Below are 23,181 nucleotides of genomic sequence, written 5' to 3'. Positions count from 1 at the left end.
TGTTCATAAACTTCCAACATAAGACGGACGAGCAGCTCGCCCAAGGCCTCGAATTATCTTTGAGTCTTAGGCAGTTGGGCATTGTTGTTGTTTACTCTGCTACTCCTCCCTTTCACTTAGCATTCACTTGTGCTTCCGCGCCCTGTACGCGTGTGCTGTCCTGTAGAAAAACAGAGAAAGGTTAGCATCTGTAAAAGGCACATGCGTAGATACGAGAAGTCTTATATGAACTTTGGTCCATCCTACCAGTCGTTGGCTGTCAAAGGATAGAAGCTACCGATCATCTGGCGCCCTGGGTTGTCTTTAATAAAAGGGATCTTGCCGATCAGCTTCGGGTTCTTGTGCGATCCTGATTTGTTACCGACGGTGCAGACTTGGGAGATGTTTCCGAAATAGTAGGGCTCTTTTGAGTGCTTGACGACATAGTTGTGGACGCTGGAAATATGGCTTTATCAGAAACTTGACTTTCAGTTGTCAGTTCTCTTCTCTTCTACACCGCACCTCTGAGATGTAAATCTCTCCCCCATTGGCAGCTCCTGCCGCATGTATCCGCTGGCATCCGCCTGCGAGGGATCGCCGTTGTCGTCGACACGGCCGACGTGCCTCTGAATTATGTAGTGGGTCTGGAGGCCCTTGGCGGCCCTTTTCTCAAACATGAGCAGCCGTGCAAGACCACGTTGGGGGCCGTCATCGGGAAATTTGATGCGGACTCGTCTTCGGTCGAGATCTTCCCAGTAAACGTCAAAGTTTTGATGTCTGTATTTCCAGAGGCGATTTTCATAAGCTGAGGAGGCGAGGGGGTGAAATGTATCAGAGTGAAGCGCTAAAAGAAGAGAGAAGAGAGAAGGGGGTGAAACGAGATGGACACTTACATGGACTCCGTCGGGTGATACCAATCCCGTTCGTGCGCGTCACAATGGCCGTGATACCTCGAGGATTTGTTAACACTTGATTTCCGTCGTAGGCGACACAGGCGCAGTCGACGTCGAACCCAGTGAGGATCTCGCTGGGGGACTGATATATTCTGAGGATTATCTCGTTGATATTTATGATCTTGTTGATGGCCTCTTTTTCGTTTATGCCGTAGAGGAATATGTCGATGTCGCTGTACCGAGCAGTGCTTCTGGGGAGGAGAGGAGATACTATGAGAGAGAAAGAACCAGACTTGGAGAGATGAAGAAGGCAATGCTGACTAAGAGTACTCCTCGAGCGGGTTACTTCCTGTCGGCACCCTGGGCCGGCTCGGCTTTTCCCGATACGGTAGTAGAGGCAGAAGGGCAGAAGAGCCTGCGACGACCATGTTTCCCCAATCTGTAGTGAAGTTGAACATCTTGTCAGCGATTTTTGACGAGTGCAATTATCATCTGCAGTACAAAGACTCATCGAACTTACCCATGTCGTGGAAGAGACCTGAAATGAGCAGAAATCAAAGGGTGGAATTCATTATCAGCTTGGTTATGGAAACAAAGACGAGTCTCTGTAGCCGCTTAGAGGATTTCACCGCTCACCGTGAGTAAAAGCGCGAAAATTCTTCCGGTAGTCAGCGAGGCTCAGTGTGATTGCCGGATCGCCGTGATTTCCCGTCAGCGACTGCGGCAGCGGCATGATATACTTGGTCTTGTCCAATATATTGCGGCCGTGATGGCAAAACTTTACGAGATTCTCATGGCCGTCGTAGATGGGTATCATGTTGGCATTTTGCGGAATATTTTGTCCCTCGGCGAACTTGTGCCGCAGTTCGGTCTCGTAGGCGATGTAGGGGGTAACAACCTGGCGGGCGGGAACGTTCTTGGTGCTTGCCAGGCGGCCGATGAAGTCCCCCGGGGGAGTTGGGAGGGGCACGCTGGGACTGGATTTTTATGTGGCAGCGCAGACTAAGCGGCCTGGAGCCGTGGTCTGACTGCTTGAATCGAAGACCTAAATATATGGGCAGGGGATATGACACTAGATCTTGGTCTTCTCCAAGCCTCTCGGTGCTCAAAACGACCAGAAATCGCCAGCCTGGGCGATAATGATCCTTATACATAAAATGGATTCTTCCTGCCCGAGCCCAAGGGCAGATCCCGTGTGAAGACTGTGTTTAGATAAAGGTTAGTCGTATATAATCCTGCCTACCACGCTGTAAGGCGAGGGAGTATATGAACACAACACTATGCGGAATAACGAGCGAAGGTTTGTGCGAGCATTGCCACCCTGTTCGGAAACAAACACAACCGACATGGCCGTTCTAATGTATGCAGTCTGGACCGGCCAAGTCTCGGGTGCAACTTCCTGTGTGGAAAAACCGTCTTTGTAAAAGTACATGAGGCTAGGTAACAAGAAAACCAAATTCTATACCTCTGCAGAGAATTGCACATGGTTGTATGCGATCGGTACCGCGCTCGGGACCAGGAGGGGGCTTGGTTATCTGTACATGTACTTTTCACATAAGGCGCCGTTGACTACACCTCTCTTTCCTCGAACCGTTCGATAAGAAAGTCCGACGGATTCTTACATGCATACTATGTCACACCATAATGTGTGCCGACACGTCCGCCTCATTTTGCTTTCCACCATCGGCACTTTTTCCCCTCTTCCATTGGCCGTTAATTTTTCGTATCTGCTATGTATTCGTCATAATATTCAAAAAGAGGATGGTCACTCATTATCGTCTGATTTGCAGTGTCTATATCATTTGTCAGTATTAGGCTTGCTTTAAACTCGTATTTTGAGCCTCAGCATCCATTTCTAGAATGAACCTGAGTTCGTATTTCTATCTGTCTTCTGTTCATGGCTCGCAAACTCTGCCCGGCATGCGAGAGCATTGACCTCGGCGCCTTCTTCTCGGCCGAAATCAACGAGCGCTACCTCGGCGAGCTGTATATGTTTCGGGACCAAAGCTGTCCATTCTGCCGGCTCATCTCTGAGGCCGTCTGTAGCATCTTGGGGGAGAATGGCTCAAAGAGCCTATACGCCTCCTCTCCCACTGCCTGCAGGCTGTATGCGCAGAGCCGCAGCGCCCTGACGGTCGTCGGCACGGTCGCGAGCCGTCCGTGGTGGGCCAAGCACCCGCAACCACGTCTGTTGTTGGCTGTGGACAGGCAGCTGTTGCTGCCATTGCTGCCGCTGGCGAAGTCGGAAGAGGGATTGGTTCGTCTGAGCCGACCGGTAATCCGCGAGGTTGATAACGTCTCTCGCCGCTTTCTCGTAGGAGAGTTCGAGAGGGTGCCGGTAGAGGGAGGGGAAGAGGAAGAAGAAGAGGAGGGAGACGAGGAGGGGGACAACACCAAATTTCCTCTATGCCGCTACGCGCGGCGTCGTCAAGTGGAGGACATGGTGGACACGGACTTGGTCAAAAGCTGGATAGAGGAGTGTCAGGCGTACAATGAGACTCCCAAGGCGAGGGAAAGCCACCAATCTGCCACAAACCTTCTAACGCCTGACCACCCCTTCCGGCTGATGGACATCGAGGCAGAGTGTCTTGTATACAAGAAGGAACCTTGCCGGTACACCACCTTGCCGTATGTTTGGGGGGACGGGCCGACCTTGCTGAGGCCTGGTGACGGCAAGGAAATCCCGATCGCCCTTCTACTGAAACGGAACCGCTGCAGCTTGGAAGAGGTCGGTGGTCTGTCCGAGCAGAGGCTCAGCAGCTGGGACACCGGCAGAATCCCGCAGACCGTCCGCGACGCTATGGTGGTGACGAGGGCCGTAGGGATCAAGTATCTGTGGGTGGACTCGCTGTGCATCCTGCAGGATTGCAGTGACGAGAAGCATCACCTGATCGGGCGCATGGACGACGTGTATGACGAGGCTGTCGTGACCCTGGTGATGGCGACAGGAGCGGCAGACGTCAACACAGGCCTCCCGGGCGTCAGCCGTCCTCGCTCCAGCATCCCGCTGCAGCCGACGCGCATGATCGTGGACGTGGACGACAGTAGTCCGGGCACGGAGCTGGCCCTCTGCCCGGTGCTACCGTCGCTGCCGGAGCTCGTGCGGAAATCGAAGTGGAGCACGCGGGGGTGGACCTTCCAGGAGCAGGCGCTGTCACGGCGGTGTATGTACTTTACCGATTCCGAGGTCTTCTTCAGCTGCAGGGCATGGCAGAGGCGCGAAGGCTATGACTGGGGCGGCATCGGGGTTGTTTCCCGGGCTGCCAAGGTCACCATCCGCACCGGGCCCGCCTGGTGGACCGGCAAGCTGAGAATGGATCCCGACCCAACCCCTCACCGGTATCTCGGCGACGTCAGCCGACTCTTGGCATCGACGTCGGAATCGGCACCGACATCGGCACCGGCCTCGGTCGGACTGCAGGAGTACCAGAGAGCGGTGCAGGACTACAGCCGGCGGGGCTTATCATACCCAGAAGACGTGCTGAACGCTTTCAAGGGCGTGCTGAATCGCTTCAAGCTTCCACCAGAGCAGGTCGGCAGCAGCTCTGCCATGGACCTGGACGCATGCGACTCTCAAGGACTGCCTCTCTCGCGCTTCTTTGATCGGCGCTCCTCTGGTTCCCCGGCGACGGCGCGCGGGAGCAGACGAACCTGTTACACCGAGATGGAAAGCCGATGACGCTGCCATCGTGGTCGTGGTAAGTGCAGTGGGCTTAGCTGAGATAACGACAGATATGACTTGACCAGGCATAAGCTGACCGCGCAGGGCTTTTTGGAGCAACGCCCCCGTCGGCAAAAACAAGCTCAGGCTCGGGTGCAGGCACGCATTTCACATACGGCTGGCCTAGTTCCGCATCGCCGTATGCCAGCAACTACGTCGCGGCCTGGATGGCCATCGACATGAACATGCTGCCGGCCTGCGATTCTGAGCAAGCCTCCAAGAATCTACAGCCGGGCCAGCTCGGTTTCTCGGCCGCCTATCTGCCCGGAGATCAATTCTGGATACGACCGGATGAAACCCTGCGGCACGCTTGTGCGCTTGACCTCGTCAGAGACGGTGCTGCTTCTCCTTGCCACCACGGCCAGTTTAGGTATGACAGTGGTGCGACACGCAGCGGCGGAAGCCAGCAGACTGTTGACGAGCTTGTCGCTATTGTCGCCGGCGACACCATCACAAAACCGCCTGACCGCATGGCCCTTTTTTCGGATTGGCCAAGAGGCCGGGCGAAAGCGTCTCTTGCAGGGTCGGAGTCGGCTATATATACTACCCCCGAGGCGGAGATGTGGAGAGGCCTAAATGGAGGTATAAATGGGTTGTTGTTATGTAGACACGGGAAGAGTACAGGCACTGGGCGCTTATTGGCTCTGTAATTTGGCTTCCCAGCCGGCCTTGAACCCGGGCGCTGCAGTTGCTGAGGAGGGTGATGAGGCGCTTGATGTGTGGTTCTGACGTCGGACAATCGGCCAGCTAGAGCTTGTCGAGGATGACAATGAGTATAGGTGGGATGTGTTAAATTATGGGTGCCCAGTGAGCGTGAATGTATTGTTGTAGTTAGGTACTTCCGAGGTATGCCGACGTGCATCAAAACACGTACTAAATAGCCCCATGCGCCACACAGTACATGTATTCTTTCATCACACTGCATAATCGTGCACGCCCCTCCCATTCTGGTCTGGTCCATTCGACAGGATGTGGGCCAGCAAAGATTCGTTCAACTTGCGTGCTGTAGACGCACGCACTAAGACGTTCGTGCTGCTGTCGTATATGTTGCTGTACAGGCGCTCAAAAACATCAGCAGCAGATATGTCCTATGCCTGATTAGTCGTAAGCTCCTGGGGTAGCAGATGCGTTCGTTGGCTAGCAAGAGCAGAGAGATCAAAGTATTTTCTTGGCGTGATATCGCTGGCACCATTGTGGACAGAGCAGCAGCGGCTTCAGCCGCATCAGACGAAGAAGGTTCATTTCCGTAGGCGTGGGTGTCGAAATGAAGTAGACGCATGGCTCCTGCCGACGAGCTTGCAAGGCCGACTCGTAGATCCGTACTGCCGTGAGCGACAGCCGTCTCTCTGCATGCACCGAAGCAGGGCCTTCGACCCAGAGAAATTTGGATGACGGGTCGGCGATCCACCTGCTGATTCTATGAGTCACCTCGGAAGGCAGCAGAAGGGAAGAGGATGTGCCCTTGCGTATCAAGTGATGTATAAAATGTGTATTGTTTAACATGGAAGCTTAAACTAATGAATCGTGACAGCTGAGTCCTGGGGTACATCAAACCATATCACAGCCACCTACGTATCCAGACAATCACAGATCTTCCACCTCCTCCTGCACCCAGTACGCCTCCACCTCAGCAATGCAGGTGCGGGCGGGAATAGTGACGGCGATGGGGAAGCCGCCGTAGTCGGGGTCATCGTTAGGCATCATGACAAACTCGCCGCTGCGAGTCTCGTCGCCGTTAAGTACGCGAAGAGTGTGCAGCTGTCCATCGGGTCCGACCTCCTTCTCTTCGGCCCGGAGGATGCCACAAAAGGTGGCCTCTGGTCGGACGCTACGGAATCGCACATGAAAGCCGCGACCGACAAGAAGAAAGCGGTCATGTCCGCGGTGGATGACCATACCGGCACCAGGGCCGGGCTTTCCGAAGACGAAGCATTGCTCGACAATGAGCTCGAAATCGCCAAAGACACGGGTCCATTGCTTGGTATCGCTCTTGCTGCTGCTGTCGTCCGGCTCGTCAAAGAAAAAGCCCATGCGATCCTGAGGCGCGGCAGCAAGCAGAAAGGCCTCGGTCTGGGCCAGGAGACGGTATTCTCGGCCGATGGTCTCGGCGCCCGTATCGATGCCAAAGGGGGCGGTGCCGAGGGCGCCGTACGTGGCGAGGGCCAGCCAGACGCGGCGGGCTCCGTAGGGGTCGCGACGCTGCTCCGGGATGAAGAGCGGGTTCGCCTGGGCAGTATAGTCGCGGCAGACGGTCTCGTAGTCGTGAAAATAAAGGTCGGGGGCGATGAAGTCGAGAGCGGACGCGCTGTGACGCCAGATGTCGAGCATATGAGGGCAGGGGCCGCCAGATGGATAGATGCCCGGCAGGGCGCCACCACCGACGACGACGGGGAGGCTGTGCAGGTCGAGCACGGTCGGGTCGTCAAAGTTGAGCCAGGTGTTGGTGTAGAGCGGGATGGGGTAGAGGGCCTTTCCGGCAGCGGCGACGCGGCCGACGAACCGGGACACGTGATAGGCCATAAAGGCCTCGTCGGCACGGGTGCCGGGGCCAAAGACGTCGTGCCAGGAGGGGTTGCTAGCAGCAGCCGTAGTTTCGATGTCGGGAAAGCGCTCCGTGAAGCGTGGATGGAGCGTGCCGGCCGTCTTGGCAACGAGGAGGTGTTGGAGCAGTGGCGGCGGCACCGGCTGGGCAAAAGCGGCTTCAGCGACGGGCGAGCGGTCGCGCGAGTCGCCCAGCAGTCCGGTCTCGTTCTCGACCTGAACCATGAGCACGGTGCTGTGAGCGGTGTCGACGGCAGCGAGATGGCGCATCAGCGCGGCAAACGCGCGGCTGTCAGCCTCGACAGCGGCTTCGCTCAGCGGCGAGACCATCTCGAGAGTGCGATGGCGCCCGTCCTCATCGTTGACATGCACGCGCGGAAACCGCCGGACATCCCGCTTGACCCAGGCCGGCACATAGGTCGACACGGCGTTCTTGTAGGTGCCGAACCACAGAAGCACCAGATGCATCTCGTGGGCTCGGGCATCGGCCAGGATGGCGTCGAGACGGCCAAAGTCGAAGCAGCCCTCGGTTGGCTCGATGTCTTCCCAGGCCACCGCGCCCAACAGCGTGTTGATGGCCTGGGATTGCATCGTCGGCCACACGTCCGCCATATAGGCCGGCGAGCTTAGCGAGGAGTTGTGCAGCTCACCAGCCCGCATCAGGTACGGCCGTCCGTGCACCAGCAGCTGCGTGGCCCCATCGGCTGTCCGGTGCAGTCGTGGACGGTCGGCCGGCTGCCGCGTCGTTGCTACTGCTGCTGCTGCTGCTGCTGCTGCTGTTTCGTTGTGCATAGCCATCGTGATGTTTGCGTATAGGCGTTTGGGTATTATGCTCGAGGAAAGGCGCCGGAACTCGTGCAAAAGGCAAAACGTCCAGACAGACCACACACACACACTCCATCACACTATCTCATTTGTCCCATGCTCGCTATGACACCGGCTGTGTCCGGAGCCGTTGCTGATATCGACCATTGCCCAACCTTCCAACGGGATGCGGGTGGAGAAGGTTGGAGAAGCTAGGAGAAACCTCGGATGCGCAAGATTGGATCCCAATTCAGTAAGTTCTTGCGTCGCTCCTGCCGTCCCACCCAATTTGACAGTCTATGTAGTATCTTGCCGTGTTTGACATAATCTCTCGTACAATCGTTTCTTTGCCTTCATTTCCAATTCAACCATCTTCGTTTCATTCTCACTAGTCGACGATCCCTCCTTTAATACGATACGAATCAATCACCGCCCGTCTACCCACCCTCCTGCTGCGCGAGAACTCAGGCAACGCTGCCGCCGGCCGGCCTGGGTGTATTTGACGGCAGCGTCATGCCGGGCCAGAGGTCGAGGTCTTTGAGCTTAAGCAGCAGCCGGTTGAACTTTTCGCTTGCCACAACATCGCCAGGGCAGGCGTCCGTGCTGCTGTTTTGGCAGACCTGCAGATGCTGAAGGTAAGCAGCGCCGACATCGCGGATCTTGGGCACAATGCTGCTGCCGTTGGATTCAAAGACGATGTTGGGCATGTGGTCGAGGATCTCGAGCATGCTATCCATAATAAGGCCGTACTCGAGCCCATCCACCACGCCAAACGTCTGCAGCAGGTTCGACCGCAGATGCAGGCGAGTCACAAAAATGTTGGCCACCTGCACATCGTGGCCCGCGGTCACGTGTGCCGGCCGTGGCAACCCGCTGCGCCATTGCAATTCTACCGGCAGCTGACTAATAATCTTCTCGATGGCAGCCAGATGCTGCTTCAACTGTGCCTCTCGCTCGCCCACCGGCACTGGCCGCCGTCGCTGTGCGTCGCGCCACACCAGGAAGAGCTCACTGAGGGCCAACAGGCCGGGAACATACGACACCCGGTCGCCGTGCCACCGCGGATTATCGGCACACAATGGCGCCACACCAGCCATGTCAGGGTCCAGCTGCTCGTCCGACAGTGCCAGCGGCACCAGCTTTTGGAAAGGCTCATCACACAGGAACATGGGCAGCGACACCCGACCAAAGAGGTCGGCCGAGCAGGACCACGCCAGCAGTAGCAGAAAGAGCCGCTTAAGCTGCTGCTGCTCCAGCATAATCATCTCATCGAGCCGGTAGAAAGCCAGGAATCGCACACCCGCCACGGCCTCGCAGCCCATGTGGTAGGCCGCCGCGTCGTCTATAGCCGCCGTCGACGCATACGCACTGCCCAGGTTGTACATGGCGATGCACCAGTCCAGCCGGTATTCCGGCTCCAACAGATCCCGCCGCAGCAGCCCGTGGCGGTGCACAAACGCGACGCAGTCTTGGATCGTCACTGGCTGGGCGCTCGACCGCCGCAGCGTCGACACCGTCGCGCCGCACACGCTGATGACGAGCCCACAGAAGAACCGGTCGCTGTCAGCATCGCCACGGCGTAAGCGGTGCATAAACCGCTGCCGGTGCAGCAGCGGCGACACCGGGTAGATGTGCTGGAACCACTCATCCAGCAGCTGGTCGATCGTCGCCATCGGCGCAAACTTGTCCAGCCAGGGGCCACTGCTGCTGGCCGACGAAGAGGCCGGTCGCTCGGCGAGCACCACTGTGCGCAGCTCGGACGGTGAGCTCTGCTCGCCTGAACTGGCGTTTTGAGACGCCATCGCGCTGCGGATTGCCTCCGCATGTCTGGCCGCCGGCCACCGGTGAGCTCGAGTGCCGAGACGAAAGCACGGCAGGGCTTACGGACTTACTTGTTCGGGGGGCCGCGCTTCCTCCTCGGCCTGTCAAACGTGCAGGGAATCTCGAGGCTGGCGCACACAAAGCACACCGTGGCTCCATCGCTGAAGCGGCACTGCTCGTACGAGTTGCCTGGTCAGCGTGTCGGACTAAGGCACGATTTGCAACATATCGAAACCACAAACTGAAGTGCACAAGGCCTTCTTACCTTGACCTTTCTCGACCGACACGAATCACATGCCCTTTGGTTGCGTGGCTGCGGAGAATCACGCATGCCCGGTGAGCCAGGGCTCAACGCCATCCTCGAATCGGTCGACGACGGCGTCTGCTGCTCATCTGCCGCCGTCGACGTCTGTCTTGTACCCGTCTCCATTGGTAGCGTGCCCACTCCTGCGCAGAAAACTCGGATATAATGGCGAGACCTCTTCTCTGGGGAATACGGAGCAGGTGGGCTCTGTCTTGGCTCCAGCGGCCTTTTTTTCGACTTCCCCGGATGGAAACTGAAGAAAGTTGTGGGCGTCGAGCTCGTTTGCTCAATTCCGAGCGGACTACTGCAACCAATCAGCCGCATTCTCACCCGTGTCTCCACAGCGCTCGTTCTAGGCCTGCTACTATATGCCAAAGACGGCCTGCAGCCTGGGGCAAACATCCGCCCATTCACATGCATCACCTGTTTGCCAAGGCACCGTGCCGTCCCCCTCTTCCTTCTCCAATACGTCCACTCCCTCCCCGAAGATCGGTCCACCCCATGGTGAATCAGCATGCAGCTTGCCCGAATATTGGCTTCCATCCTTGAACTATCCAATACGACATCGCAGCTGCGACCTCTTCATGCGGCTCACGACCATGGGAAGGCTTGCTCGCGGCGCTGCTCGCTCGCCGTATATACCGACGCTCTGACGCGGCCGAATCGACGAGACAATCGCCTGCTCCCCACCAACACAATATCTGCACATCCAGCATCCAGCCATGGCCAAGGAAGCCGTCCTCTCTTCAGCCACCAGCGTCGACGTGGGCGACGAAGCCCCTCACGACACAGTGCACGCCCGCATTGAGGGCTCGCCTCTGCCGTGGTACATGCAGACAAAGCTGCGCGAGCTCTACCTCAAGATGATCATTTTGTTTTTGGGGTCGACCACGCTAGGCTACGATTCGAGCCTGTTGAACGGGTTGCAAACGATGGACTCCTGGCAGGAATGTGAGTCTAAAGGAGAGGGGAGAGGAGGGGGGCAAAGAGAGAAGAGAAAAACCGAGCGAAGCGAGGAGAAAAAAAAGAAAGGAGAGAAGAAAGAGAAGAAAAAGCCGAGCGAAGCGAGGAGACAAATGCTAACCAAAACAGTCTTCCATCATCCTAGGAGCAGCCGCTTAGGCATTTTCGGCGCCATCCCCGGCTTCGGTGGCCTCTTCATCCTATTCTTCGCCCCCTACGTTGCCGACATCCTGGGCCGTCGGTCAGCCATTGCGGTCGGCTGTCTGTTCGTCATCCTCGGCGGTTTGCTACAAACGTTTCCACCGGCCCACAACCCCAACGCCATGTACCTGACCGGCCGCTTCATCATCGGCATGGGCGCCAACTTAAACAACGGCGCCTGCCCGCTGCTGATCACCGAGGTGGCCCACCCGCGGCACCGTGGCCGGGTGACAACAATCTACAACACGCTGTGGTACCTCGGTGCCATCCTTGCCGCGTGGATCAGCTTTGGCACGCTCCGGAACCTTTCGGGCAATAAGGAGTGGCGGCTGCCGACGGGACTACAGTGTCTCATGGTGTGTTCCCCATCAGGGCTCGGGGCTTCCTGGTGGTTCTCCTTTCTAACACGCACAGCCTGGCATCCAGCTGCTGCTTCTCTGGCTGCTGCCCGAGTCTCCACGCTGGCTCATCAGCAAGGGCAGGTACGACGAGGCCAGAGCACTACTGGTCAAGTACCACGGCAACGGCATCGAAGACGCGTTTGTGCAGTGGGAGTTTGCCGAGATCAAGAGCACGCTGCAAGCGGAGCAGGAGGTCGCTTCGCGCAACGGCTGGTTCGAGCTCGTCCGCACCCGGGGAAACCGCAAGCGGTGTCTGCTGATCATCGCCACGGCCATCTTTTCACAGTGCAGCGGAAATGGACTGGTGTCGTACTATGTGGGCTTTCCTCTCCTTCAATTGCACAGTCGCCGTCCGCGTTCACGTACTGATCCTCGTCTCTTTGCAGCTCTCGTCGGTCCTGAAAACAATTGGCTTCACAGAGTGCGTATCTGCCACGCTCAAGACCTTTGACCATGCCCCAACCAGACTGACCCTGCTGCAGCTCTATAACCCAGTCGGAGATCAACGGCGGCCTCACCATCTGGTGCTTCATCGTGTCGCTGGGAGCGGCCTTTATTGTCGACCGCGTTGGCCGCCGGGTGCTTTTTTTGTTTTCCGGCGTTGGCATGCTGATCACTTTCAGCATCTGGACCGCCTGCAGCGCCATCTACGCCAAGACGGGATCGGCCGCAACCGGCAGTGCCGTGCTGGCCATGATCTTCCTCTTCTACGGTGTGGCCGGTGCTGCCTGGCCGGGCCTGACCGTCTCCTACACGGTCGAAATTCTGCCCTACAACATCCGGGCCAAGGGACTGATGCTGTGCTTCTGCTTTACGTGTCTGAGCGGCATCTTCAACCTATACGTCAACCCAGTCGGGTTGGATACCCTGGCGTGGAAGTGGTACTTTTTCTACATTGCCGTGTAAGCAGGCGCCGAGATCGACACAGCCGAAGATGAATGCCTGTACTATGTACCTTGCTGACAACAGATTTCGGGAACAGCCTGGTGGTGGAGTGCCTTATCATCTTCTTCTTCTTCGTCGAGACCAAGGGCCCCACGCTCGAAGAGATTGCCGTGCTGTTCGACGGCAAGGACTCGGCCACTGCGGCTGCACTGGTGGAGTCGCATCAGCAGGTGAGCAGGACCGGGGCCACCAAGCAGGAGGGCCATGAGTAGGCCACGAGAGGAGCTCCCACTCACCGGGGAGCGGATCAGGCTGCCGGACAGCAGATGCGTTGGCATGCTTGGGGGCGTGGACTGCAGCAGTCGTTATCTGTAGAACGTGTGCGCCGAAAGAGGTCAGTGATCCGAACATGGTAGCATAAATGAGAAGGGCATTTTGTCAGCCGGTGGTTCGACCTGGATGGCTTAACGGAAGTGACCTGTATTGCGCGGGCAACATGAGACGCTCGTGGGAAATGACAACCAAAGGCCAGATGTCCAGACAGCCTTTTATATCACATATCAGCTCCGGAGGCACAGGAGCTCGTCACATGCGCGCTCCCAGTTTAGGCATCTGGTGGCCGCAGGCAACGGAGGATGGCAGCAGCGTCGCATTTCAATGCGCGGCCTGAAACGGCCGAGCTAGGCGTACCCCTTGCCGCAGGGTTAATTATGGGCTGTGGCCGGCGACAAGGTGCCGCTTTCTCGTGTCCGACCGCCAATGGGAAGGCAGCCGGCATGCAAGGCGAACCCGAAATGGCCACCGCCCGTTCGCATGCACATCACGCAGCTAGTTTTTCCGTCTCGTGGCTGATACATGGTACAGTGAAGACGACGGTCCATGGACATACTACCACGGAGTACGGAATAGAACAGGTGCACACCAGATGCAATCGATCATCTATGCGTCCTCCTTCCGAGCCGGGAATAGATGGACATGGCGGAGAAGCATGTTCCATTCATATACTTGACCGGGGCTGTCCTGTAACTGCTCATCGCTGACCTGCCTTGGCTTCACCACAACCATTCATTTTCCGGACAAACATGCCAATCATGACATACAGGAAAGAAGCGCCGGCTGACGACACGATCGAGGCTGGGGAAGTGGTATGACCCCGACCGGGGCCTCCTTGCGTCTTCGTGGACTACCATGTGTCGATGTGCTTGCTGACTTGCATTGTCTGCTCCGTTTGACAGCTGGTCAGCGATGAGTTCAACGCTGACGACTCTACGTACGTGCCTGCTGGCCCTGCCATTCCACCTTTGCTAACCGGCACAGGGCGTCCTACTCGACGTCGATCGCGTCCAGCGCAGCCGACTATCCAATGGAGTTTGGCCGTCGCTACCACGCATTCCGCCAAGGAAGCAGTAAGTGCAGTCGTCGCTGTGGTGTCGAGACCGGCAGGCTGACCGTGACCAACACAGAATACATCCGGCCGAACGACCAGGTAAGCGTGGAGGATGGCAGGCGAGCGATTCCGTAGCACACTTCTGACTGTCGCACAGATGGAGATGGACCGGCTCCTGATTATGCACACAGTGGTCACAATGGCCATCGGAGGGCTGTACCGGGCGCCGATCGATACGTCCAAGGCGCAACGGATCCTGGACGTGGGCACGGGCAGCGGTGTCTGTAAGGAGGGCCCGATCTCGTTGACAGGCGCTTGTTGACGGAAACAGGGGCGATCGATATGGCGGATGCATTGCCCGACGCAACGGTAAGATGGGGAGGGAGAGACCAAAAAAAAGGATTAAAAAAGATCTAACAGCACAGATCCTGGGCACTGATCTCAGCGCGAATATGCCGGCTTTCATACCACCCAACGTGCGGTTCGAGGTCGACGACGTCGAAAGCGACTGGGCCTATTCAACTCCATTCACCTACATCTTCAGCCGGTATCTGGCGTCGAGCATCGGCAACTGGCCACGGCTGGTGGGCCAGGTCTACGAGTGAGCGGACAGAACGATTGAGGCCTGTGCAAGGCTAACAGGCCGCAGCAACCTTGAGCCGGGCGGTTGGGCCGAGTTCCAGGACTTTGACCTCACATACTTTTCCGAGGACGGCTCGCTGCGGGAGGACGACCCGATGATGGTCTGGGTCAGCCAATTGGGAGTGGCGGCAAACAAGCTGGGCCGCGAGCCGTGTCCGGGCCACCGGCTGAACAGCTGGGTGCGCGCGGCCGGATTTGTCAACGTGGTGCACGAGCGCTACAAGCTGCCGATCGGACCGTGGCCACAGGACGCGCGGCTTAAGCAGGTCGGCCTGCACAACTACATGCAGCTCAACCAGGGACTCGAGGGCCTGTCGTTGCGGCTGTCGACGGGCGTGCTTGGTATGACCGTCGACGAGGTCCGGCAGATGGCCGCCAGCGTGCGCCAGACGCTGCACAACCCCAACGTCCACCCGATCCTGCCATTGTGAGTAGGGCGCGCTGCCGAGCTGCTTTTCTGAATACTAACACCCGCAGCCACGTCGTCTACGGACAGAAGCCGGAGTGAGATCGACGTGCTCTCTTAGGGGTTGACGTTCCCTTCCAAGTAGAAGTAGTCAGCCGTAGTTTGTTAGGCGAAGATCGTTGTACTCAGTATTCAGGGAGGGCTGAAAGAGAGGCGGTCCGTGCACAGCACAACTTTCACAATCGCAATGCACAATACCAACATTACATAATCCTCGAAATAAGTTCATCCTTCCCGTGCCCTAGCGGGCTCCAGCGGTCACTAGTGCCGGCCCACCCCCTAATTGCAGCTGAATGCACAATCGCGACGCGAGGCTGCGTGGGGCCTTGACCAAATGCACAATAGCAAGGCGCGGGCAGCTATGATGCTGTTGGCTTCGAAATGCTCGTATAGAGAGAGGCACTGACCCCAAACCGGCGCTCTGCAATCGGCCTCTCCGCTGGTCTGACCTCAGCTTCGTATTTTCTGCTCATCTCTCAATGCTCATTGGTTCTGGGTAAATCTGTATATACATGGCGCTGCAGTCTTCTTTCCGGCAAGGGATTGTCAGTTCCAGCTGGCATTCCGTCCAGGTAATACATGCTGCCAGCTGCTGCGCGTAACCGAATATATAATTCTGCACGTATCCGACGTTTGATATTCCCGTCTTCCTAGCAATACCGCCACTGATTTCTCGTTGGAAATCGTACTCGCTCTTATCACCATCGTCACGATGCTCTCTCCACAACAACATCACTTCTACCGCCTCTCGGCGGCCCTATCTATCCTCACCATCCACGTCGCTTTGGGCTCCTGCATCGGCCTCCGCCCCCCTGGCATGCTGGTCGATATCCATCGTCGTGACGGTGTGTTTTTCGCCGGCATGCCTGCGTCTAGTCCTAGCGCCAACATCGACATCAACATCGCCAGCACCAACTCTACCTCCACCACTCTAGCTGGCACCTCAGGCCCGAATGGCTGGGGCGCCTTTGTGCAGCCGATCGATCACGACGATCTCGCTCTCGGCTCTTTTGCTCAGCGCTTCTGGTACGGCACCGAGCACTGGCGCGGTCCCGGCTCGCCCATCTTGCTGATCACGCCCGGCGAGCAGTCCGGCACCGGCTTCAACGACACCTACCTGACCGACCAGCGCATCATCGGCCGCTTTGCCGCCGCTGTCGGCGCGGCCGTCGTCATCCTGGAGCATCGCTACTGGGGTGGCAGCGCGCCCTACGTCCGCCTAGACGGGCCTCGGCTGCGATACCTCACCGTCACCAATGCCCGGCGCGACCTCGCCGCCTTTGCCCGCGGCTTCGTGCCACCCTTTGACACCTCCGGCCGCAGCTCGCCCGCCACTGCACCCTGGATCCTCGGCGGTGGCTCGTATGCTGGTGCTCTGGCCGCCTGGGAGGCCGCTAGCGATAACCACCCGTTCTGGGCCTTTTATGCCACCAGCGCCGTCGTCCAGTCGATCGGTGACTTCTGGCAGTACTTTGACACTGTTCGGCTCGCATCGCCCGCCAACTGCAGCGCTGACCTCGTGGCTACCATCGCCCACGTCGACGAGGTGCTCACCAGCGGCAGCCTGTCGCAGAAGCTCGACCTCAAGGCTAGCTTCCTGCTCGAGGACCTCGAGGACGCTGACTTTGCAAAGTAAGCACACCTCGCTACGGTCTCCTGCCGCTTCTGACTTCGCAGTGCCCTCACATTTGGCCCTCTCCTGTGGCAGCAGACCCAGTTCTTCTCCGAGGCCGTGCTCGGCTACAACAGCTATCACATGTTCTGCAACTATATCGAGGTCTGCTTCACCATATTTCCGCTTGCCTGCCTCACAGCTAATACCAGCAGAACGTGTGGCCCAACTCTACTAACCCTGTCCCTGGCCCCGAAGGCGTGGGTGTCTTCCGTGCTCTCGACGGTTATGCCAAGTGGTTCACGCAGCGGGTGCTTCCAGGACGTAAGCCGGTATTTCTTTTTTACATCAGTCTCGTTTGCCTGCCAGCCTACTGACACAAATACCAGTCTGCCAGTCCCTCGGCTATGCCGACTTCGAGGGGCTCTACAACACCGGATGCTTTGCCAATCTGAACGCCAGCAGCCCCATGTACAGCGATCTCTTGGTCGACAATCCGTTCAGCCGCCAGTGGTCCTGGCTGATGTGTAACGAGCCGTGAGTGAAGAGCCTGTTTATCTGTGTTTCGTTTTTCTCGTTCTTGCCTTCTTGTCCCTGCCTTCTACCCATCCTCCACTGACCTTTCAGCCTCGTCTGGTTCCAAGATGCCTCCCCGACCGGTCAGCCCTCCATCATCTCCCGCCTCGTCAGCTACGACTATAACCTAGCCCAATGCGCTCTCATGTTTCCCGCCAGTGCCGGCGGCTTCGGCCTGCAGCACGGCCGCTCGCCGGTCGATGTCAACGCTGCCACCGGCGGCTGGTCCGTCTCGCCGCAGCGCACGCCGCGTCTTCTTTACACCAACAACGAGCTCGACCCTTGGCGTCCGGCCACGGTGAGCGCCCGCACTGGTCGGCCCGGTGGACCACTCATCAGCACGGGCGACGGCGACGACAAGGAGCCTGTCCGCCTGATCGCCGGTGGTGGCCACTGCTCCGACATCTATGCTGCCAATTGGGCCGCCAACCCGGGTGCCAGGGCTGCTGCCGAGGAACAGGCCGCCACTCTCGTCCGTTGGGTCGCCGAGTTTTACCACAACAAGGGGCTCGTGCAGCCATAAGACGGACAGAGACGCGGGACCGAAGCCGACCGCCGAGTCGGCCGAGAAACCCAGACATTGACCATATCTCACTCTTCTCTCACCACTCAGCCATCCGTCAACCTCGCCTCGGCACTGCACTTCAGTCGTGCTGTCATCCCAAAACCACTCTACTCTCACCCTTTCACGCTCACAGCCGATCACTTTAAGCATACTTTCCTCCTGCGAATATCATATATATATTTTTTTTTCTAAGATGTGACTGCTTCTTCAGTGATTCTCACCATCGTATCTCAAGCCAACGGCTCCTGTTTTTGTCAAAATCATATGCATTACAAGCTGGTGTTAGTGTTGACATAGACACGTACCAAAAGCTCTGGCACGACGAGACGCATCATGCCCGGAACTCCGGTCAAAACGTCGCCCAGTCTATCCCTACTAGGAACTGCCGAGAAGTCGACGTGGATGGCCTGGACGTCCTCATCTGATGGCGGCAAAGTAGAACCAAACAGCCTGGCAAGCATACTGGCACCATTGTCGCCGGGCTGTTGTGTGTCTTCCAATATCCCAGCGATCCCGATGGGAGCTTCATTTGAAGCATTTGCAAACTCGAACCCCCCTTGGCCCACGACACCGACACCCTCTCCGTCGAATAAGCCTCGAAGATCCCCGAGAATTGGGACGAAGAAAAAGACCGATGGACCGCTTCCGAAGCCGTGCAAGAAGCCGACTGCACGGGCCAAGCAGACAAAGGAAAAAGCCTTGCGGCGTCGGGTGGACGTTCTTCAAGAGAAGAACAAAACCCTGCGGAAGCAGAAATGGGATCTTGAGAACGAGATTACCGTGCTGAAAGCAAAGATCATGACTGACGAGGAGGAAATGCGCTCGGTCGATGACATGGAAAAACGGCTTGATCACTCTCGGCGGTACATCCGTGCCCTGAAGATGCAAGTGCGCGCTTTGGGCGGATATGTTATTGATGTGAGCGACGAGGATGGCGAAAGCAGCAACGATAGCGGCGATGGAGAATTGCCGGCCAGCTTTCCCCGGGCTGCGGCGAACCCATCCGAGTTTTCACTTCCTGCCCTCAGGGCAAAACGGAGTGGGCGGCAGAAAACCCGATCGTGAAAGTTTGTTAGTGCGAAATTACGACTGACTGTGACGAGGTGGACCAATAGTTGTTTTATACACGCTTTTATCTCTAAATCTATCGACGCTGTGTGGTCAATGGACCCAGTTTTGAGACTCGCTGATAAAAGACACGCTGATGAGGAGAAATTAACGAGGCCGTTGTCTAATCCATGCCATTTACAATCTGATAAGCTGTGAACTGCTGATGGACCAGGCGGTGTGCAATCTAGTGTGGTGACATCTTCCAAAAACTCCTGCTGTCTCTTGTCTTCCGTCGTCGGACCTATCGGCCGACTTGAAGAAATGGCGCAATAGCCCAGTCAGTTTCTATGGCCAGTCCTGTTGGAGGGATTTTGGCCTCCTCGCCATGGGAGTGGTGAGCCTTGGACTACTGGTCCTTGCCCCGGCGATTGAGCCGGTGTCTGGATTGCCTGATTCTGCACTGTCTGATGGTAGCTTGGCAGAGTCGGGCTCGGTTGCGAGTAGTCTCGGTATGGATCGGTTACTGTACGGGGCCGGGCGTGCGACTGTGTGTGCGTTTGACCCGTGAGGGTGCCATACATATTCTCAGTATTGGGGAATTGCGTTTTTTGGGCCTTATATGCCGAGATACTCTGGCCCAAGACGTACACTTGCTGTCCCAGGTAGAGGAGCTGATGTTTTACTTCGTCTGCCAGCGTGGCGGTAAAGCGTTGTAAGCCGAGGAAGTTGGTCTTTTGATCTTCATGGATGGCGTTGATTAGTCGGTGCATGTCTTCGCGCTGCCTGTCCTGCTCATAGAAGGTTGTGTTAGATTGGAAGCTGTCAAGGCATCGCGGCTCACAGCATTAGCGCTTACCTGCTCTCTGGGGCTGTAGTTGCTTGTCTGTGTAAAATTTAGGGAGTTTCTGTTCTCATTTATGATCTCCCTGTTTTGCCTCAAGAATTCTTCGACCCCCTCCATCAGTTCCGCCAGCATATTTTCCACCATCTTGGTCCCTCCAGCTGGCTCTCCAGTTGGCTCGGACAAGTTGGGCGCCGTTGTTTCCTCACAAAAAAAGTTGGGCAACCGTCTAGGTCTGGATCTCTTGGGCATCATTCTGTCTGGGGAGTAATGTGTCCATAGCAGCGATTGCCAAGAATTGGAATGGTTGAGAGAGACTTGCGAGCTTTGCAGAGAGGGCTATGGATGTTTGACGGCGTTTAATGGTGGTGTGACAATAGAGAGATGTCGGTGCTATAGGTGGTGTGTGACGATGATACGATTCTGTTTGCTTTGGACGTCTTCAGACTTTTCCTTGTATCTCAGGCTCTGTCTTGTTCGCACCTTCCCGAGTCACGTCCCTTCGATATCGTACAGTGCGCATTCCTGATTCTAGTACTTGCGCACGGTGACAAAGCTACGACAGGCACGACGCACCTTCACATGCAAAAGTCCTGACAGAAAGCAGGTCCTTTAACTCACCAAGACGACAATGACAAGTTGGCTCGAATGGCGTCCCGTGTCTGCGAAGCACAGCAGCTATGAGACGCCGTGATAACGCCAGGTTCTAGATTAGTGGGGCTTGGTTCGGCTGGATCATCGTCGCCGGCAGTCAGGAAGGCGCGCCAGGCGGCTTGTAATTTGTGGGCCATTCACCGAATGAACAACCGGTTGCACCTTCCGAATTACGGAGTACCAGCGGAATAAACGGGAGCAGTGGGATGTTCCCATCATTTCGTTGATCATGTTTCGCTTTTCGTTTTTCGTTTTTCGCCTTTGCTTGTTCCTCACTCAGCACGCTCCAATGCACGGCGAAAATAACCTCATCCATCTTGCTACATCCGTCGTAGCTGCAACGGCTTCCGCTCGCCCCCTTGTCTAGAATTGCCGCATCGTCCCTTCCACCGAGAGCGGTCCGATCGAGTGCTAGCTTATCGCTCGACGGCTAAATCAATCGCTAGCAAAGCGACATCGGCCAGCCCGAGGCCCGAGCTGGTGCCATAAGGTATGCCGGCATCTGAACAAGATGTGCTAAAGATATGTATCCTTCTGCAGCATAACGTGCCAATCTCAGAGGTGAAAAACAGGACTCCAGAGGCGGCGATCGCAGCTCCAAAAGGCATTGCTTTCTCGTAATGCAAGAAAAGGCCCCCCATCATCCCTTTCCCCTGCAGTGACACAGTTGCAAGCATCCAACCCTACAAAATTGTCTCTGCGTGGGGTGCGGCGGGGCACCTGTCCTGGCCAGGCCAGTAGTACGTGTACCCCAGAGGAGGTCCACGAGCACTGCCTGCACTCTTCGCGTGGCATGACTTGGCAAAGAAGAGCCAAACAGCCTGACCGCCCTTTGGATTTCTCAACAAAAACCAATTAGCGAGCTTCTGAGTGGGCGCTACTGCACATACGGAGTAGGCCGACTGCAACGGGAAAAACAAGAGACAAGAGGGGACGACGAGGGCATGACTGGGCACTGCCCCTGCAATCGGTTCGACCTCGATTGAAGATCTTTTCGGTGCGGGAAGAGAGGCGCTTTGGGCTTCGACGTCCACCTGGTTCTGTCTTCCGACGACGGGTTACCGTGCCTCAGAAGGACAAGAACGGTTCGTGTCTGGCCTGTTCGACCAACGGCACCCGTGCGTGCATTAGCGGCTCGAGAGCCTCATTTGACGGCAGTCTGGCAAGGAATGCGCACAGCACGCAAGAACCCAGCAGAAACCAGTCATATCTCATTCAAACTGCGTCCTGCACCCGACAGTGGGGTTTGGCCCGTTGTGTGGCCTCCTGTTGAGATTGGCAAATATATGTACAGGGTGTCGTGCAGCTGCGAAAGGAGAACCAAGGCCGAGGGCTATCGGAAGGTCCACCCGCTGGCCGTTCAATTTCTAGATTCATTGCGAGCAGCATTAGGGAGAAACCCACAGCCACAAATTACACCTATCTCGCTGCGGAATTGGCCGTCAACTCCCCATCAACATACCTGTGCCGTATCTTACATACGGAGTGCAGACCGCAAGTCTGTGGCGTGGCTTGCAAATCGTCTTCTTCGCTCACACTCTCTCTCTGGTCTAGAAGGAGACCACCATCGTCCCGCATCGTGACAAAAACATAAGACCTGCACAAAGCTCCGAGATCTGCTTCCCCGCCGAAGGCAGCAGCAACCACCTGAGGTTCCACCAACGAGCATTCTCCTTTCTTTATCTTCTTTCCCCCCCCCCCTCTCCCTCGCATATTTATGGACGTCATTGCCACGCTCCGTCCTGGCTCTCATCGCCTTCCGCCACCGTCTGAGACATCTGTTCCAATCGCTGTTTCGATGCTCCCACAATGGCTCCCACAGCACACACACCCCTGCCTCGGTCCCGGGCTAGCTCGCTGCCCACGACAGAACGCCCAAGCTTCCATGCCGACAGGCCATACGACCTTGCCACAACATCAGACCACAGCCAGCTGAAGCACGTGGCGGCTCCTGCAAGCAAGTCATCGCACAGAGGATCGGGAGGCGACGGAGACACCAAGCTGCCGGAAAGGATGCACCGACAGGACTCTGGCTATGCTTCCATTGACCCCCGGTCACCGTCGCTGTCCCGGACAAGCACGCGGCGGCAGTCGTCGTTTACGAATCCGGCACGGGCGTCGTCATCGTCAAATCACGTGAACCGCGTCGGAACCGCCACCCGTCGACCATCCAAGGCCGGCCTGGCCACGAGACCGCCCATTAGCTCCAAGCGCAGTCGCCCCACCCACAACACATCGGCCCCGGCTCTGTACAGCTACGGCAACAACAGCACCTATCACGAGCCTTTTCCGAGAGCGAGAGCGCCCAGCGGTGGCGTCGATGCTGAGCCTCCTGTCAGCGTCGAGATGGACAAGGAGACAACAGAGGAAGAAGCCTATCCGAGCCCACCGCAGACGACACACTACTGGACCAGCGACCAGACCAGGCGGCTGGAGTACGCGGCCATCGATGCAGCCAGCCAGGGCTTCAAGGGCTGGATGTTGCGCCACGTTGTGCCCGAGTGTTTCGTGCCCAAAGATTTGCTGCGGCCTGCGTTTGAGGACGAGACGGGCAGTGTGCGCCGCTATCGGCTCGAGCTAGCAACCGACGACTTGGCCAGCAAGGCAGGCGAGCACTGCCCCGATGTGGTGGAGACTAGCGAGAAGAAGAAGGGCTGGCGTGTCAGGCGGTGGGTTTGCTGCAAATGACCACCCCTGACAGCTGACAGGACGACGACGAGACCGACGAAGACTTGACATTTGCATTTCGCATCTAGCATGGACGGACAGCAATCTGCGCGCACTTACATACCCCAGCATATGGTCTTGCATACTTTGGAGCATGCAGACACCGAAGGCGTTTTATACCCTCGTATTACGATTTCATAGCTCAATT

General features: G+C 57.1%; 10 protein-coding genes across 10 annotated transcripts; 6 read left to right on the top strand and 4 right to left on the bottom strand.

Annotated features, from left to right (window-relative positions):
- Positions 1-123: 123 nt before the first annotated feature.
- CMQ_2119 (ankyrin repeat protein) lies at positions 124-2,220 on the bottom strand (the record flags this gene model as incomplete). Its single annotated transcript, XM_014316077.1, has 8 exons — positions 124-160; positions 247-435; positions 502-784; positions 873-1,120; positions 1,194-1,311; positions 1,393-1,410; positions 1,509-1,849; positions 2,147-2,220. The coding sequence occupies 8 exons, from the start codon at positions 2,218-2,220 to the stop codon at positions 124-126; spliced, it is 1,308 nt and encodes a 435-aa protein (XP_014171552.1).
- A 549-nt stretch (positions 2,221-2,769) lies between these two features.
- On the top strand, positions 2,770-5,322 carry CMQ_2122 (heterokaryon incompatibility protein; the record flags this gene model as incomplete). Its single annotated transcript, XM_014316080.1, has 3 exons — positions 2,770-4,525; positions 4,639-5,175; positions 5,282-5,322. The coding sequence occupies 3 exons, from the start codon at positions 2,770-2,772 to the stop codon at positions 5,320-5,322; spliced, it is 2,334 nt and encodes a 777-aa protein (XP_014171555.1).
- An 855-nt stretch (positions 5,323-6,177) lies between these two features.
- Positions 6,178-7,932, bottom strand: CMQ_2441 (beta-galactosidase; the record flags this gene model as incomplete). The annotated part of the gene is made up of 1 exon (XM_014316399.1): positions 6,178-7,932. One exon carries the CDS (start codon positions 7,930-7,932, stop codon positions 6,178-6,180), a length of 1,755 nt encoding a protein of 584 aa, XP_014171874.1.
- A 470-nt stretch (positions 7,933-8,402) lies between these two features.
- Positions 8,403-10,189, bottom strand: CMQ_2435 (c6 zinc finger domain containing protein; the record flags this gene model as incomplete). Its single annotated transcript, XM_014316393.1, has 3 exons — positions 8,403-9,765; positions 9,831-9,931; positions 10,025-10,189. The coding sequence occupies 3 exons, from the start codon at positions 10,187-10,189 to the stop codon at positions 8,403-8,405; spliced, it is 1,629 nt and encodes a 542-aa protein (XP_014171868.1).
- A 596-nt stretch (positions 10,190-10,785) lies between these two features.
- Positions 10,786-12,785, top strand: CMQ_2288 (hexose transporter; the record flags this gene model as incomplete). The annotated part of the gene is made up of 6 exons (XM_014316246.1): positions 10,786-11,014; positions 11,156-11,583; positions 11,642-11,944; positions 12,015-12,049; positions 12,111-12,530; positions 12,611-12,785. The coding sequence occupies 6 exons, from the start codon at positions 10,786-10,788 to the stop codon at positions 12,783-12,785; spliced, it is 1,590 nt and encodes a 529-aa protein (XP_014171721.1).
- An 819-nt stretch (positions 12,786-13,604) lies between these two features.
- Positions 13,605-15,050, top strand: CMQ_2265 (tam domain protein; the record flags this gene model as incomplete). The annotated part of the gene is made up of 9 exons (XM_014316223.1): positions 13,605-13,658; positions 13,749-13,783; positions 13,831-13,919; positions 13,977-13,999; positions 14,058-14,184; positions 14,232-14,269; positions 14,326-14,501; positions 14,550-14,969; positions 15,020-15,050. The coding sequence occupies 9 exons, from the start codon at positions 13,605-13,607 to the stop codon at positions 15,048-15,050; spliced, it is 993 nt and encodes a 330-aa protein (XP_014171698.1).
- Positions 15,051-15,720: 670 nt separating this feature from the next.
- Positions 15,721-17,719, top strand: CMQ_2146 (serine-type peptidase; the record flags this gene model as incomplete). The annotated part of the gene is made up of 5 exons (XM_014316104.1): positions 15,721-16,640; positions 16,686-16,785; positions 16,836-16,944; positions 17,010-17,157; positions 17,248-17,719. 5 exons carry the CDS (start codon positions 15,721-15,723, stop codon positions 17,717-17,719), a joined length of 1,749 nt encoding a protein of 582 aa, XP_014171579.1.
- A 375-nt stretch (positions 17,720-18,094) lies between these two features.
- Positions 18,095-18,826, top strand: CMQ_2491 (uncharacterized protein; the record flags this gene model as incomplete). Its single annotated transcript, XM_014316449.1, has 1 exon — positions 18,095-18,826. One exon carries the CDS (start codon positions 18,095-18,097, stop codon positions 18,824-18,826), a length of 732 nt encoding a protein of 243 aa, XP_014171924.1.
- Positions 18,827-19,156: 330 nt separating this feature from the next.
- CMQ_2379 (uncharacterized protein) lies at positions 19,157-19,799 on the bottom strand (the record flags this gene model as incomplete). Its single annotated transcript, XM_014316337.1, has 3 exons — positions 19,157-19,334; positions 19,460-19,599; positions 19,668-19,799. The coding sequence occupies 3 exons, from the start codon at positions 19,797-19,799 to the stop codon at positions 19,157-19,159; spliced, it is 450 nt and encodes a 149-aa protein (XP_014171812.1).
- A 2,316-nt stretch (positions 19,800-22,115) lies between these two features.
- Positions 22,116-23,062, top strand: CMQ_2427 (uncharacterized protein; the record flags this gene model as incomplete). The annotated part of the gene is made up of 2 exons (XM_014316385.1): positions 22,116-22,967; positions 23,015-23,062. The coding sequence occupies 2 exons, from the start codon at positions 22,116-22,118 to the stop codon at positions 23,060-23,062; spliced, it is 900 nt and encodes a 299-aa protein (XP_014171860.1).
- Positions 23,063-23,181: the final 119 nt, after the last annotated feature.

The sequence above is a fragment of the Grosmannia clavigera genome, assembly GCF_000143105.1.
Source record: "Grosmannia clavigera kw1407 unplaced genomic scaffold GCSC_156, whole genome shotgun sequence".
NCBI lineage: Eukaryota > Fungi > Ascomycota > Sordariomycetes > Ophiostomatales > Ophiostomataceae > Leptographium > Leptographium clavigerum.
The sequence above is the reverse complement of the archived record's forward strand: the minus strand, read 5'-3'. Positions and strand labels throughout refer to the sequence as shown.